This window comes from Phyllobates terribilis, unplaced genomic scaffold (genome assembly GCF_046119375.1).
Source record: "Phyllobates terribilis strain yellow unplaced genomic scaffold, ASM4611937v1 Scaffold_1__5_contigs__length_1240528914, whole genome shotgun sequence".
Lineage (NCBI taxonomy): Eukaryota > Metazoa > Chordata > Amphibia > Anura > Dendrobatidae > Phyllobates > Phyllobates terribilis.
Window position 1 is genome coordinate 320,637,780 of NW_027362761.1, and position 13,437 is coordinate 320,651,216.

The 13,437-nt window shown below is 39.2% G+C and overlaps 1 protein-coding gene across 1 annotated transcript in view; it reads left to right on the plus strand.

Moving 5' to 3' along the window:
- DGCR8 (DGCR8 microprocessor complex subunit) overlaps positions 1-13,437 on the plus strand; it is a 64,241-nt gene that overhangs the window by 22,163 nt on the left and 28,641 nt on the right. The window contains exons 6-9 of the mRNA XM_073675769.1: positions 2,081-2,278; positions 5,226-5,327; positions 11,497-11,595; positions 11,708-11,790. Coding sequence (XP_073531870.1) covers positions 2,081-2,278; positions 5,226-5,327; positions 11,497-11,595; positions 11,708-11,790 — 482 coding nt within the window. The remainder of the gene's footprint in view (positions 1-2,080; positions 2,279-5,225; positions 5,328-11,496; positions 11,596-11,707; positions 11,791-13,437) is intronic.

The window sequence follows — 13,437 nt, forward strand, 5'->3', positions numbered from 1 at the left end:
TTTTGCCTTCTTTCTGCCCTTCTCCGTGGCATCCATTGGAAAAATCTCTGCATAAACTGGATCTGGTCAGAGCGCTGTGTGTACCTTTCTAGAACGTCCTCCTTTCGGCATTCCTGAGGGGCGTCGCAAAGGTCTTCCTGTTTCCAAGTCAACCATCGCCCATTGGATACGTTCAACCATTTTTGAGGCATATCGCGTCTCAGGCAAACCTCCCCCTCTGGGGGGTAAGGGCTCACTCCACCCGGCCGGTGGGGGCCTCTTGGGCGGTTCGCCATCAGGCTTCGGCTTCACAAATCTGTAAGGCCGCAACCTGGTCTTCTCTACATACCTTTTTCAAGGTTTTACAAGGTCCACACTTACTCCTCGGCTGATGCCAGTCTTGGACGGAAGGTTCAGCAGGCTGCAGTTGCCCGCAGTCCGGCTTAGTTTGTGGCTATCTTGTGTTCTCCCACCCTAGGGACTGCTTTAGGACGTCCCATGGTCCTGTGTCCCCCAATAAAGCGATAAAGAAAGAGGGATTTTTGGTACTCACCGTATAAAATCTTTTTCTTGGAGCCTTCATTGGGGGACACAGCACCCTCCCTGAGTTTGGGCATATGTTTCTCCAGTTGGCCCCGTTGGGCATCTAGTTTGATTTTCTGAGGTGCCTCATTGGGCATCGTATACTTGTTTACGTTATATGTTCCTCCATACTGCTTTACTCACTAACTGATGAGCTTAATGCCTGTAGGCGGGTGTATACTGCAGAGGAGGAGCTATTTTTCTTTTTTTGCCTAGTTACAACCTCCTAGCGACAGCAGTATACACCCATGGTCCTGTGTCCCCCAATGAAGACTCCAAGAAAGATTTTACGGTGAGTGCCAAAAAAAAAATCCCTCTTTTCAAACTTTGAATGTTTATACCTATAATCCAGACAGTCATACCACACACAAAAATTAACAAGTAACATTTACCTCTTGTCTAGCTCTAATCTAGATAAGTCATGCCATACAAAATTATAACATTTCCCATATGTCTACCTTATGTACACCATTTCTAAAATGTCCTTATATTTTGTGACGGAAATGGAAAAATTATATTTTTATCACTAAAATGTTGCTAACATCTGAATAGGCAATTATGGCCGGAAGACCCTAGGGTGATTATTTGGCCTTGGATTGCCATGGCAACCAGGGCTGTGGAGTTGGAGACAGTGCAAAATGGACAGACTCCTAAAATATATAATAAATTGTGTACAGTAGTACAATGCAGGATGTGCTGTAGCTGTTTTCATAAGATTTTTTAAAAGTTATGAAATGTCCTATAAATGTCTGTTCTGTTCCTGATCTAAGGATCTTGGCTTTTAGTTGAGATGAATCTGTGCTGCACTTTATGTACACGCTCAGTAGTGAGGCTGTGCTGTGGAGTCAGGGAAATTGTGGTGTCTGAGTCGGTGGTTTGGCTTACTGACTCCACAGCCCCGATGGCAACCATCAGGAACACGCAATCAACATCTCAGGGTGCCAATGGGGTAAAAGAGGGAGCTCCCATGGTCTGTTAACTATTGACAGCAACATCTAAGGGTTAAATGGCCACGATCGTTGTCAACATAGATTGTGGCTGATGCAGCATGGTGTCAGCTATAATGTACAGCTGACAGTTGCTGCACTTTTTCCAAATGGGAGATGCTATACTTTTATATCTAAGGTCAGTAAAAAGACGTATTGGTGGTCATTCAGGGGTTAACCTGATGTATATGTAATATCTGACATAGTTGACTATTTAAAAGTAATGGGGAAGAGGGTGTGACTTTTTTTTTTTTTTTTTTTAAACTGCTGTTGCATAGTAAAGCACATTATAGTGAATTTTTTGCCATTTGTTTTATCAATGGAGGTTTTGTCAGCCTAAAAAAAGTAATCTGTAAGAGCTTACAGGAAAGTTTAAAGTGGATTCATTGTGAGCCCATTGCTGCCTCCTTATCTCCAATAAATGTTGACTTACTGTGTATACAGATTGCAAATATGGCAGGACACTCTGATGTCTAATGCACTTTAAGACTGTCCTATAAATATTTTCGGGGTTATTTTCATTTATTTTATAGATCTTGAGGATTTCCGAAGCTATTTGGAAAAAAGATTTGATTTTGAACAGGTTACAGTCAAAAAGTTCAGGACGTGGGCAGAAAGAAGACAGTTCAATCGTGAAGTGAAGCGGAAGCAAGCAGGATCAGAAAGACCCATTTTACCTGCCAACCAGAAACTTATAACCTTGTCTGTTCAGGATGCACCAACGAAAAAAGGTTTGTTGCTGCCAATCCATTTACCGTAATCATACTTGTAAAGATATCAGCTGTATGCCACTACTTATATTTTACTCAGACTCCCACAGTGTTCTAGTATTCAGAATATACTTAGTACTAGACCCATTTGTAAGAATGTAGGGGGAGATTACTTTGCTTGTTAATAACGTGTGACATTTTCATCACAGGTAGCCGAAGGGTGTATGGAACAGGTTCACTTGTTGATCCTGGTCCTTGCGTGGCAGATGATGGCTGTGGTACATAGTTAGGATATGTCTCTAACATCAATGGCCAGAAGTAAATCTGACCACTGCTGTTAACCATTTAGATGCCGCTGTCAATCAATGACAACGGCATTAAAATTGCCTGTTTGTCTATGTGCTCGCGCATCGGCTCCCATTGGCCCCTTTGTGACACAATCACAGGGAGCTGATCAGTTCGCATAGAAGCTGAGGCTGTCATAGTCCTCCTCTGAAGCTCAGCCAGAGGCTGGACATCATAGAAGGACTGCAATTACACTATGTGCTGCAATAATGCAGTAAGCGATTTAATTGATCGCAGGTTCACGTTCCCTAGGTGGACTTATTAAGAAAGTAATAATATTTAAAAAAAAAAAAAAAAAATTAAGTTGAAATAGCCCCCTTTTCCCCCATTAAAAAAAACAAAAAGAGATGTTGATGTTGTTGTTGTTGTTGTTGTTTGAAACAGTCCAATCTAGCATAATCTAAAATTATTTAAGCCAGATGTAAAACCCTGAAAGAAAACAGAATAAAACTCCAGAATTGCTATTTTCCAGTTGCCACACTTCCCTAAAATATACAATACAAAGCGATCAAAATGAAAAATTTACCCCAAAATGGTATAAATCAAAATTACAGCTCCGCGCGCAAAAAAAAAGTACAAAAACAAAAGTTCAACATTTTTTTTGAGCACTAAAATATATCAAACTTAAAGTTTTTTTATATATCTCTATACTTGCACTGAACTGTAGAATCATGATCCCAGGTCATTTTTACTGCACATTGAACGCCGTAAAAATGCAGCACAAAAAAAACAGTGGCAGAATTGTTTTTCAGTACATTGGTGTCATTTGAAAACTACAACACAAGAAAATAAGCCCTCATACGGCTATGCCAACATAAAAATAAAATTTTTTATGACTCTTTTAAAGAATGGCGGTGGGAAATAAAATGGGGGAAAAAAAACAAAAAATTAATGGTTGTCCCCATCTTATTCATTACATTTTACTGTAACATTATTTTCTTTTATTGGAATCATTAAAAATGAGTTATTTCCGTGGCTTTGGCATGGCAGTAATAATATTCAGAAAACTCACAATGCACTAAATGGCATAAATCGCACATTAAGGCTGTGGTTGACCTTTGTAGTAGATGATGGAATGGTGACTGATGCGCTGTTCCAGTTACCTGACCACTGCAGCCAATCACAGGTGTAGTAGTTGGGTGACTGAAGAATGAGATGACATTGCTTCCTCGCCATGCGCAGACCACTAAAGTGACCTACACTAGATTCACAGAGGTAACTGCAGATGAGCATTCCTGAGTGTGGCATTTGTAACACATTAGTTCCACCTTTAATGTATGTTCTGCTCCAAAATCAATATGAAATACCTCTTTGAATAGGCTTCCTGACAATTTCAATGGTATAACATGCCTATAGTGTGCATGGTGCTGTTTTTTCCATGGGTATTTTTCACGACATGTCAATTCTTGAGGTATTTTTTGCTTGAAAACAATATTTCTATTTTGAATGCTTAATCAATTGAAGAAATAAGTGCCTCATACAAAAAGCCAAAGGGGGCGATTTAAAGTTTTTTGCCATAAAACTGGTGTACAAGACTTTGAAAAGACTCAAAATGTTGGCATATCACAGAGTGGTGCAAACATTTTGCTGCTTTTGGCGTTTTTACACCAATTGGGCGGAGCTGGATGGGGACAAGGCGTGGCTAAGTGCTGACCATGTCACTACAAATATGCGCCAAATTTATTAAGTGGTGTGGTCTGGGCTTCGGCTTCTGGTTGATGTACCTGACTGCCTCGCTCTGACCTAGAGAAATCCCCCAGGTGAGTCCTGGGCAGTAACAGGTGTGGGCATCTCCTAGTGTCTCCTGCCCATGTATGATACTGCAGACACTTGTAATAAAAAAAAATATAAATCATTAAGTGGCGTGCATCAACAAGCCCTTCGTTAAGACTTGAGTATGAAACGCAAGTCTTAATCGGGTCCTAAATCCAAAAATGTGTCAGTGTTGTTTTTTTGTTTTTTGTTTTTAACGTTTCTTTGACATGTTGTTTTTTTCTTTTTTCCTTTTTAGTAACAAAAAGTAGTAAAAAAAAGGATATGTATATCCTTAACGTATTTTTGTTTAGGTCAGGCATTCCCTTTAACTTATTTTGTGCTTTTTGTGTGCTACTGCCTGGTCACTAATATAGGAAGCAGTAAGACTTCATCCATACATAGGCCACAATTCATCAAAAGTTTTACACTAGAAAACTGGCTTAGAAAGCTTTGAAAAATATCAAAAATTAAAATTCACAATCCAAGGCTGCTCAAATATGTTGCCACTTTTGGCGTTTTTACACCATTTTTTCCCAGCTCCAAAAAAAATCATGACTAGCAGTAGCGTTCCTTTATGACACAGATGTTACTCCAGTCCCTGGCTTTGAGTAAAAATTTGTAGTGAGGTGCACGCCACTTCGCGTCTCGCCTTATTCAGACGTCTCACACTCCACCCCACCCTCTCATCAAGAATTTTTCTTCCACAGGTTTCCATTTTGCCTTGCTACAGTTGAAATCTGCCGTACTAACCTGCAGCGCTCTCAAATTTCCATGCCGATTTTTTTTCCCACTAAGTGTGAATGTGTAGTAATAGCTGTCATAGTTTCTTATACTTTTTAAAATTGCTTAACAATGTTTTGTCTAACAGAGTTTGTCATTAATCCAAACGGAAAGTCAGAAGTTTGCATCCTCCACGAATATATGCAGAGAGTCTTGAAAGTTCGTCCTGTTTATAACTTTTTTGAATGTGGTAAGGAACCATCTATTTATATTTTTTAATAAGGATTCCTAAAGGATTGCAGCTGATCAGAAATGGGTAGTGCACTAATACTTTACAGCAGTGACGGAAACTGCAGATAACTCTGGCCACTGGGACTTCCCTCTGTAGAGGCCTATAAGGCCTTGCCATAGAGCTTGGGGTTTATGAAGGGAAGACTCCGGGACTGAACCCCCCCCCTTCCTCCTCCACACCCTCCCCAACTCCAACCTCCACCTTCCTAGTAGGTAGAATTAATTCTCCTACAGTTGAACCAGCTTAGCTACCTATTCCATATTATACCAACATCCCACACTTTTAAGTACCTAGTTTCCAAATGTACTGCAGCGTGCAGCACAGTGTGCAAAACCCGGAGTGGCTTCAATAGGTTGTTCTTTGGGCAAAAGAGTGAGGGGGAGAAAGATATCCTTAAATTGAGCATAACACAGGGTAACCACTGCACACACACCCTGTACAAAGTCTCTACTCCAAAATCGGTCTTCAGTGGTGCATGCTGAGCACAACATAATGGGCACTGAAATGGATATGTGGAAAAATTTGCATTTTTTTACTGCTGCTCCTTAAAGGGGTTTTCACACAAATGAAGATAATTTTAATCCATAGATCTTTGAATAATAAGTTCCACAATTAGATGTGTTAAATAAAATGTTCCTGTGCTGAGATAATCTTTATAAATGTGCCACTGATGTGTACTGTGTCTGACATGGCCTGTATATGCCACATCTCCTGGGCAGGAGAGAATGCAAAAGAGTATACAGGCATTATAGAACAGTATCGTAGCTGATTTTTTTTTTTTTTTTCGTGTAAAACATTGCTTAAAAACAGGCAGTGAATTGCTTTTCCTAACAAAAAGAATCAGCTGTGACCCCCTGCTGTAATGTCTGTATCCTCTCTTTTGCTTCGTCCCCTGGCCAGGAGCTGTGGTATGATCAGACCATGTTCCTGTACGGTCAGACACAGCCATTACACAGTACACAGGGGAACATTTATAAGATTATCTCAGCACAAGAACTTTTTTTTAAAACATCAAATTGTGGAACTTATTTTTATTTCAAGATCTACTGATTTAAAATCAACTTTGTGGAAAAACCTCCAAGTAACTTGAGCATGAAGTTTATAAAATGGGGTAAACTTCCAGGGGATTTCCACTGTAATAATACTTCAAGTGCCCTGCAAATATAATAATGCTTCTCACAACCATTCCAGCAAGTTCTTTGCTGGTAAACTGTTTCTTCCCATCTGAACCCTTTTTCATTTTAATGGAGCAAGTTTCAAATATAAAAAAAAATTGAAAGTAAAAAAACAAACTAAAGGGAATATCCTTATAAATAAATTGTGAATTAACTTTAAAGGGAACCTGTTACCAGCAAAAACTCTTAACTATAGCAGATATGGGGTTAATAGTGTTAAAAGCTTGCACATAGCTGAATGCTGCATGGAGAAAATGAACTTTTCAACAGAAGAGAAGCATTACGGCACCACCCTGCTTTTACCAATAAATCACTAGGAATCGCCTCAGACTGGGTGCTTCAAGATTTTAACGGTGGTGCTCATCCAAGTGATTACAACTTAAAAAATAGAACAGACATAAAAGTAGCACTCACCAAATCGTCCTTTATTGTTGCAAACGGGACATAACAGCGTGCGGCATTGGACTGAGACCCCGGAGGGTATTTGGGGGAGAGGAGTAAAGGACAACGGTTGTTTCGCTGCCTTCCGGCGTTTCAACAGGTCCACGGTGAGTGAAACACCTGATCACTTCCTTTTAAAGTATTGCAGACATATGTGTAAATAAATTAAAACATTGCAACATACATAAAAACAACTCCAAGCATTATGCTGATTTAACATCACAAGGTGTAGTAACAAAACACATAACTAGATTATAAGAAAATAGAAAGATCTACCTTCTTATTCTGTCCTAATGGACCCTGGGCTTCTGAATTTAATATCCATCTAGCCTCATGTTGCAGTAGTAGTCTATTGTGATCTCCTCCTTCTTTTGGCAATCTAACATGTTCCAACCGTGCAATCGCAACACGTTTGGTTCGGCATTATGGAACTCAGAAATATGCTGTATCAATCTGGGAGAATCCTTTTTTTGACAAAATAGAATTGTAATGTTCCCTAAAACTAATAAACATTGGTCTGATAGTTTTTCCAATGTAAAAGAACTGACATGGACAGGTGATTATGTACATAGTGTAATTTGTTCTGCAGGAAATCAAATCCTTGACTATGTGTCAATGATCCTATTCTAAATGACTTATCAGTTCTGTGAAAATTACAGAAAGAGCAATGCCCACATTTGAAATTCACCATCTGGGTACTATTTTCTAACCAAGTTGTAGTATCTTCTGAAAATCTATTATGGACCAATATATCCCCTAAATTACGACTATGTCTATGTGAAATAATTGTTTTTTTCTGGACATAGAATTAAATTTGAAAGTGAGGATCAACATTTGGTCTTTTTCATTAATAGGTTCTATTCGTCCTTTTAGAAGTTCTTTTTGAGTTTATTTTTTGGTAAGCCCTGTTAAGGGCTGTATTCACTTCTTGAATGGGATAGCCTCTATCTATCAATATTTTGGACAAACCGTGTGCTTGTTCCTCAAATTTTATATTGGAATTATTAATTTTTCGGAGTCTTAAAAATTGACTAAGGCAAACTGCGTTTTATATGGTAAGGGTGATGGCTATTATAATGGAGTAGCATATTGGTGGCCGTGTGTTTATGAAACGATTGTTACCAGGGAACCCTCCTGGAGAGATACATGCACATCCAGAAAATCTAGCTTGTCCCCCGAAAACTGTCGTAAACCTCATATTTTCCATGTTCTCTGAATTAAGATATGACACACATTTTTCAAATTGCACTTCAGTCCGGGCCCATGTCATAAATACATCATCGACGTATCTATGGTATTCCTTTTCATAGGTTTCTCTCGCTGTGAACATCTCTCTTTTCCAAGAAAAAGTCACCTCGGATGTACAAGCTTTAATTTATAATAAACCCCTAGACAATTTGAGTTCAGGGGCGAGAGAGGCTCTTAAGGAATTAAGGAATTGGGATGATGTAGTGATCCGTAAGGCGGACAAAGGGGGAAATGTTGTGCTCTTAAAACAGAATATGAAATTGAGGCACTTAGACAATTATCTGATTTAAAAACAAATAAAAAGTTTATCAGGGTATCCCACACATAGGTATAAAGATCAGTTGCGCACATTAAGAACATCCATAGAGAATGGCACCCTATCAAAAGGCTGATTTTCCAAGCAAACCACACTGGTACTATTGATCTAAAGTCCACAAATGCCCCCACAAACCCCCGGGACGCCCGATTATTTCGGGAATAGGCTCTGTCACAGAGCCTCTATCCAAATATTTAGATAGGTTTCAATAGCCAATGTTAAGAGATGCCATCCTATGTAAAAGATACAGGAGATTTTCTAAATATTTTGCAGGAGATAGAATAGCAGGACGATTGGTCCTTAGTATCCCTAGATATCGAGAGTCTGTACACACGCATCCCACAGTGTGCAGGTGTACAGGCGATCTGTAGAATTCTAGATAAGGCCGGCAGAGAAGACGGATATATAGATTTTGTAAAAAATAGTCTGATGTTTATACTCACTCATAACGCATTTAAATTTGGTAACACCTGGTACACACAGACGACAGGTACTTTGATGGGTATGGTGACTTTTTTTCTTGGAAGAGACAGATGTTCACAGCAAGAGAAATCCTTTTCTGAAATATATAAAGGCGTACCAGAGATACTTCAATGACGTATTTATGACATGGGCCGGGACTGAAGTGCAATTTGAAAAATTTGTGTCATATCTTAATTCAGAGAACATGGAAAATATGAGGTTTACTTCACTTTTTGGGGGAAACTAGCTAGATTTTCTGGATGTGCATGTATCTCTCCAGGAGGGTTCCCTGGTAACAGAATCGTTTCATAAACACACTGCCACCAATATGGTACTCCATTATAATGGCTATCACCCTTACCATATAAAATGCAGTTTGCCTTATAGTCAATTTTTAAGACTTCGAAAAATTAATAATTCCAATATAAAATTTGAGGAACAAGCACACGGTTTGTCCAAAAGATTGATTGATAGAGACTATCCCATTCAAGAAGTGAATACCGCCCATAACGGGACTTCCAAAAAAAAACCCTCAAAAAGAACTTCTAAAAGGACGAATAGAACCTATTAATGAAAGACTAAAAGTTCATCCTCACTTTCAAATTTAATTCTACGTCCAGTGTATTTAAAAGGGCCATTAGGAATAATTGGCACCTTTTAGAGAGTGACAGAGATTTGGCTGAAAAAGTCGGTAAAAAAAACGATTATTTCACATAGACGTAGTTGTAATTTAGGGGATATATTGGTCCATAATAGATTCTCAAAAGATACTACAACTTGGTTAGAAAATAGTACCCAGATGGTGAATTTCAAATGTGGGCATTGCTCTTTCTGTAATATTCACAGAACTGATAAGTCATTTAGAATAGGATCATTGACACATAGTCAAGGATTTGATTTCCTGCAGAACAAATTACGCTATGTACATAATCACCTGTCCATGTCAGTTCTTTTACGTTGGAAAAACTATCAGACCAATGTTTATTAGTTTTAGGGAACATTACAATTCTATTTTGTCAAAAAAAGGATTCTCCCAGATTGATACAGCATATTTCTGAGTTCCATAATGCCGACTCAAACATGTTGCGATTGCACGGTTGGAACATGTTAGATTGCCAAAAGAAGGAGAAGATCACAATAGACTACTACTGCAACATGAGGCTAGATGGATATTAAATTCAGAAGCCCAGGGTCCATTAGGACTGAATGAGAAGGTAGATCTTTCTATTTTCTTATAATCTGGTTATGTATTTTGTTACTACATCTTGTGATGTTAAATCAGCATAATGCTTGGAGTTGTTTTCATGTATGTTGCAATGTTTTAATTTATTTACACATATGTCTGCAATACTTTAAAAGGAAGTGATCAGGTGTTTCACTCACCGTGGACCTGTTGAAACGCCAGGAGGCAGAGAAACAACCGTTGTCCTTTACTCCTCCCCCCCCCCCCCCCCCCCCCCGCATACCCTCCGGGGTCTCAGTCCAATGCCGCACGCTGTTATGTCCCTTTTGCAATAATAAAAGATGGATTTTTAAGAAGATTTGGTGAGTGCTACCTTTTATATCTGTTCTATTTTCTAAGAAAATTAACTTTATTCCCCTGGCAGCATTCGGTTTCAGTGTGGTGTCGGCACTGGTTCAGTCACCGCTCTGAGAATACAGAGCAGCTGCTGTAATCGCGCCCCCGACCCTGACTAACAGCCGGCCCCAATGCTAAGTGGAGTCACAAGTTACAAACCATCTAGTCTGCTGGATTTCAGCTTTATGAATTGTAAGTCCGAAGACTGTTCCACCATAATAAATATTACATGTTTGATGCTTGGTTTTACTTCTCCAATGAGTGTTCTTAAAGAGAACCTGTCATCAGGATTTAATACCCCAAACCAATGACCTGTATATGAAGTCGCTTTGATTCTGATTTAAATCTTTACTTTTCTTGTAAAAAATCTGTTTTGCGGTTTTAGAAAAATCCATAGATGAAAATGTATGCTAATGAGTTACAGGTGCAGTGGGTGGGCCCTGCACTTACAGCTCTCCTGCCTCTCTGCCTTTTCCCCGCCTGCCTCCTGTCTCTACGTCAGTTATTCATTTGTAACTCATTGCAATACGATTTCATCTATGAATTTCTCTAAAACAGAAAAACTGATTTTTACAAGAAAGATAAGGATTTGATCAGCAAGAAAGCGCCTTTACATACATGCCATTAGTTTAGGATAAAATCCTGCTGGCAGGTTCCTTTTGATTGGTCCGTTAACGTCAGAAGATTGTAGATCTAAAATGGTTTCATAAAAACTAATTGTATGCAATGTCAAACTTTTATAGTAAAAACTTGTCTCTTGAACTGAGGAATTAAATAGATTCAACTAGAGTTCTGCTTTATTTAAGCCACCCCACAATGATTTATTTTTAAGTTTTTATAACTATTTTTTTTAATGCACTATAGTATGTAACCTTTTTGTCTTTTCTGATAATTCTTATTGTGTAGAGAACCCAAGTGAACCTTTTGGAGCATCTGTGATTATTGATGGCGTGACCTATGGTACTGGAACTGCAAGCAGCAAAAAGCTGGCAAAAAATAAAGCTGGTAACTTTGTAGACAGTTTTTTTCTTTATGCTGTAGAATTTTTTTTTTCTTTTGTATCCTTTGCACATTTGGAAGCTTCGAAGTTTTATTTTTTATCTTTGATTTGTATTAGCCCGATCAACACTGGAAATCCTTATTCCGGACTTTATAAAACAGACCTCTGATGAAAAGCCCAAAGACAGTGATGAGCTGGAGGTGAGACAAAACTGTACAAAATCTGACCCTTATGCAGCATGCCGTGTTGTTCTTGATGCTAAGTATTGTATGGTTCATAGAAAAAGTCAAAATTGAGAGGAATTAAATGGATCCAATTAGAGCTCTGCTTTTGATTTCATGCCACCACAATGTCTTTTTAACACTACTGAATGTAACCTTTTTATCTTTTCTGATAATTTCTTATTGTGTAGATAACTCAAGTGAACCTTTTGAAGCATCTGTGATTTGAGAGTTCTCAGTTGTTGATACATTTTTAATGGCTAACTTTAAAAGAGAACACCTTGTTAATTTTTGAGACCACTCAGGGCTCTTCTTCAGGCATAGTTTAACATAATATATGAAGTTGCATATTTATACACAACAGGACATAGGCATAGTGCAGTAATAAGACAAGTGATGTGAAGCAAAAGTATTAATATGGGAAGGGGAGAAACAGTTGTGGCCATAGATATTGGTGCAGCTCATAAATGAGGAGTGTGAAAGTCTTAGGCTGTGTTCACACGATGCGTATTTCATGCGTTTCCGCGGCGTTTTTGCAGTTGCGTAAACGCCGCGGAAACGCATGAAAAACGCATGGTAGAAGGGAAGCAATGTTCCCCAATGGAAATCCGCATGTGCTGTGCCCATGATGCGGATTTTTCCGCAGCGTTAACGCTGCGGTCAAAAATCCGCAGCATGTCAATTAATTTTGCGGAAACGCGGCGATTTCGCCGCCATTGACTTGCATTAGAACGCGCCAATTCCGCAAGACAGCATCTGTACTTGCGTAATTGGTGCGTTCTAATGTGCGGATGGTACCCGGGTGTGGAGGAGAGGAGAGTCTCATCCACACCCAGGTACCATTAAAAAAGCTGTAAAAAAAGAATAAAATAAAAAATAAATGTATTCTTACCTTCTGTCGGCCCGCGCAGCGCTCCCGCTTGGTTCCCGGCACTTTGCAGTGAGTTGTAGGACCTGCGGTGACGTCAGAGTCATGTGACGGGTCACGTGACGCTGACGTCGGCAGGTCTTTCAATTCAAAGTTGCCGGCAGCCGGGAGAACAGATTGAGCAGGACAGCGCGGGCCATCGGAGGTAAGTATATACACGCTCTCGGTTCACACTGTATAAATCCATGCTGTTTGCATGGATTTATATAGTGTGACCTAGTTATCAAGCACTTTCCAGGTGATGCTAACATCGCCTGGAAAGCGCTTGTCAATCTGCATGCGGAAACGCATGTGAATCTGCATGTGGATCCGCATGTATTCTGCAGGAAAAACGCATGCACAATCTGCATGCGTTTTTTCTGCCAGGGAGATGCAGAAATGATGCAGAAATTTTCTGCTTCATTTCTGCATCGTGTGCACATACCCTTATTGTCCACTGATTGAGGTCTGGTCCTTGGTTGTGATGTCCCCACTAGGTCTGAGGGATGTGCCTTAATTGATGTAGAGCAGGGATGTAAAACTCAAATACAGAGGGCCAAAATTAAAAGCTTGGGCAAAGACGCAGACCAACCTTGTAGACTTTTTTTTAATAAATATCAATTAAGGTAAAACTTCATCAAATATAAGTATTAACCCCTTTAAGTTAGTTTCTATATGAAAAAGTTATCTTATGTTCCATTCATTTTAATTACTAGATC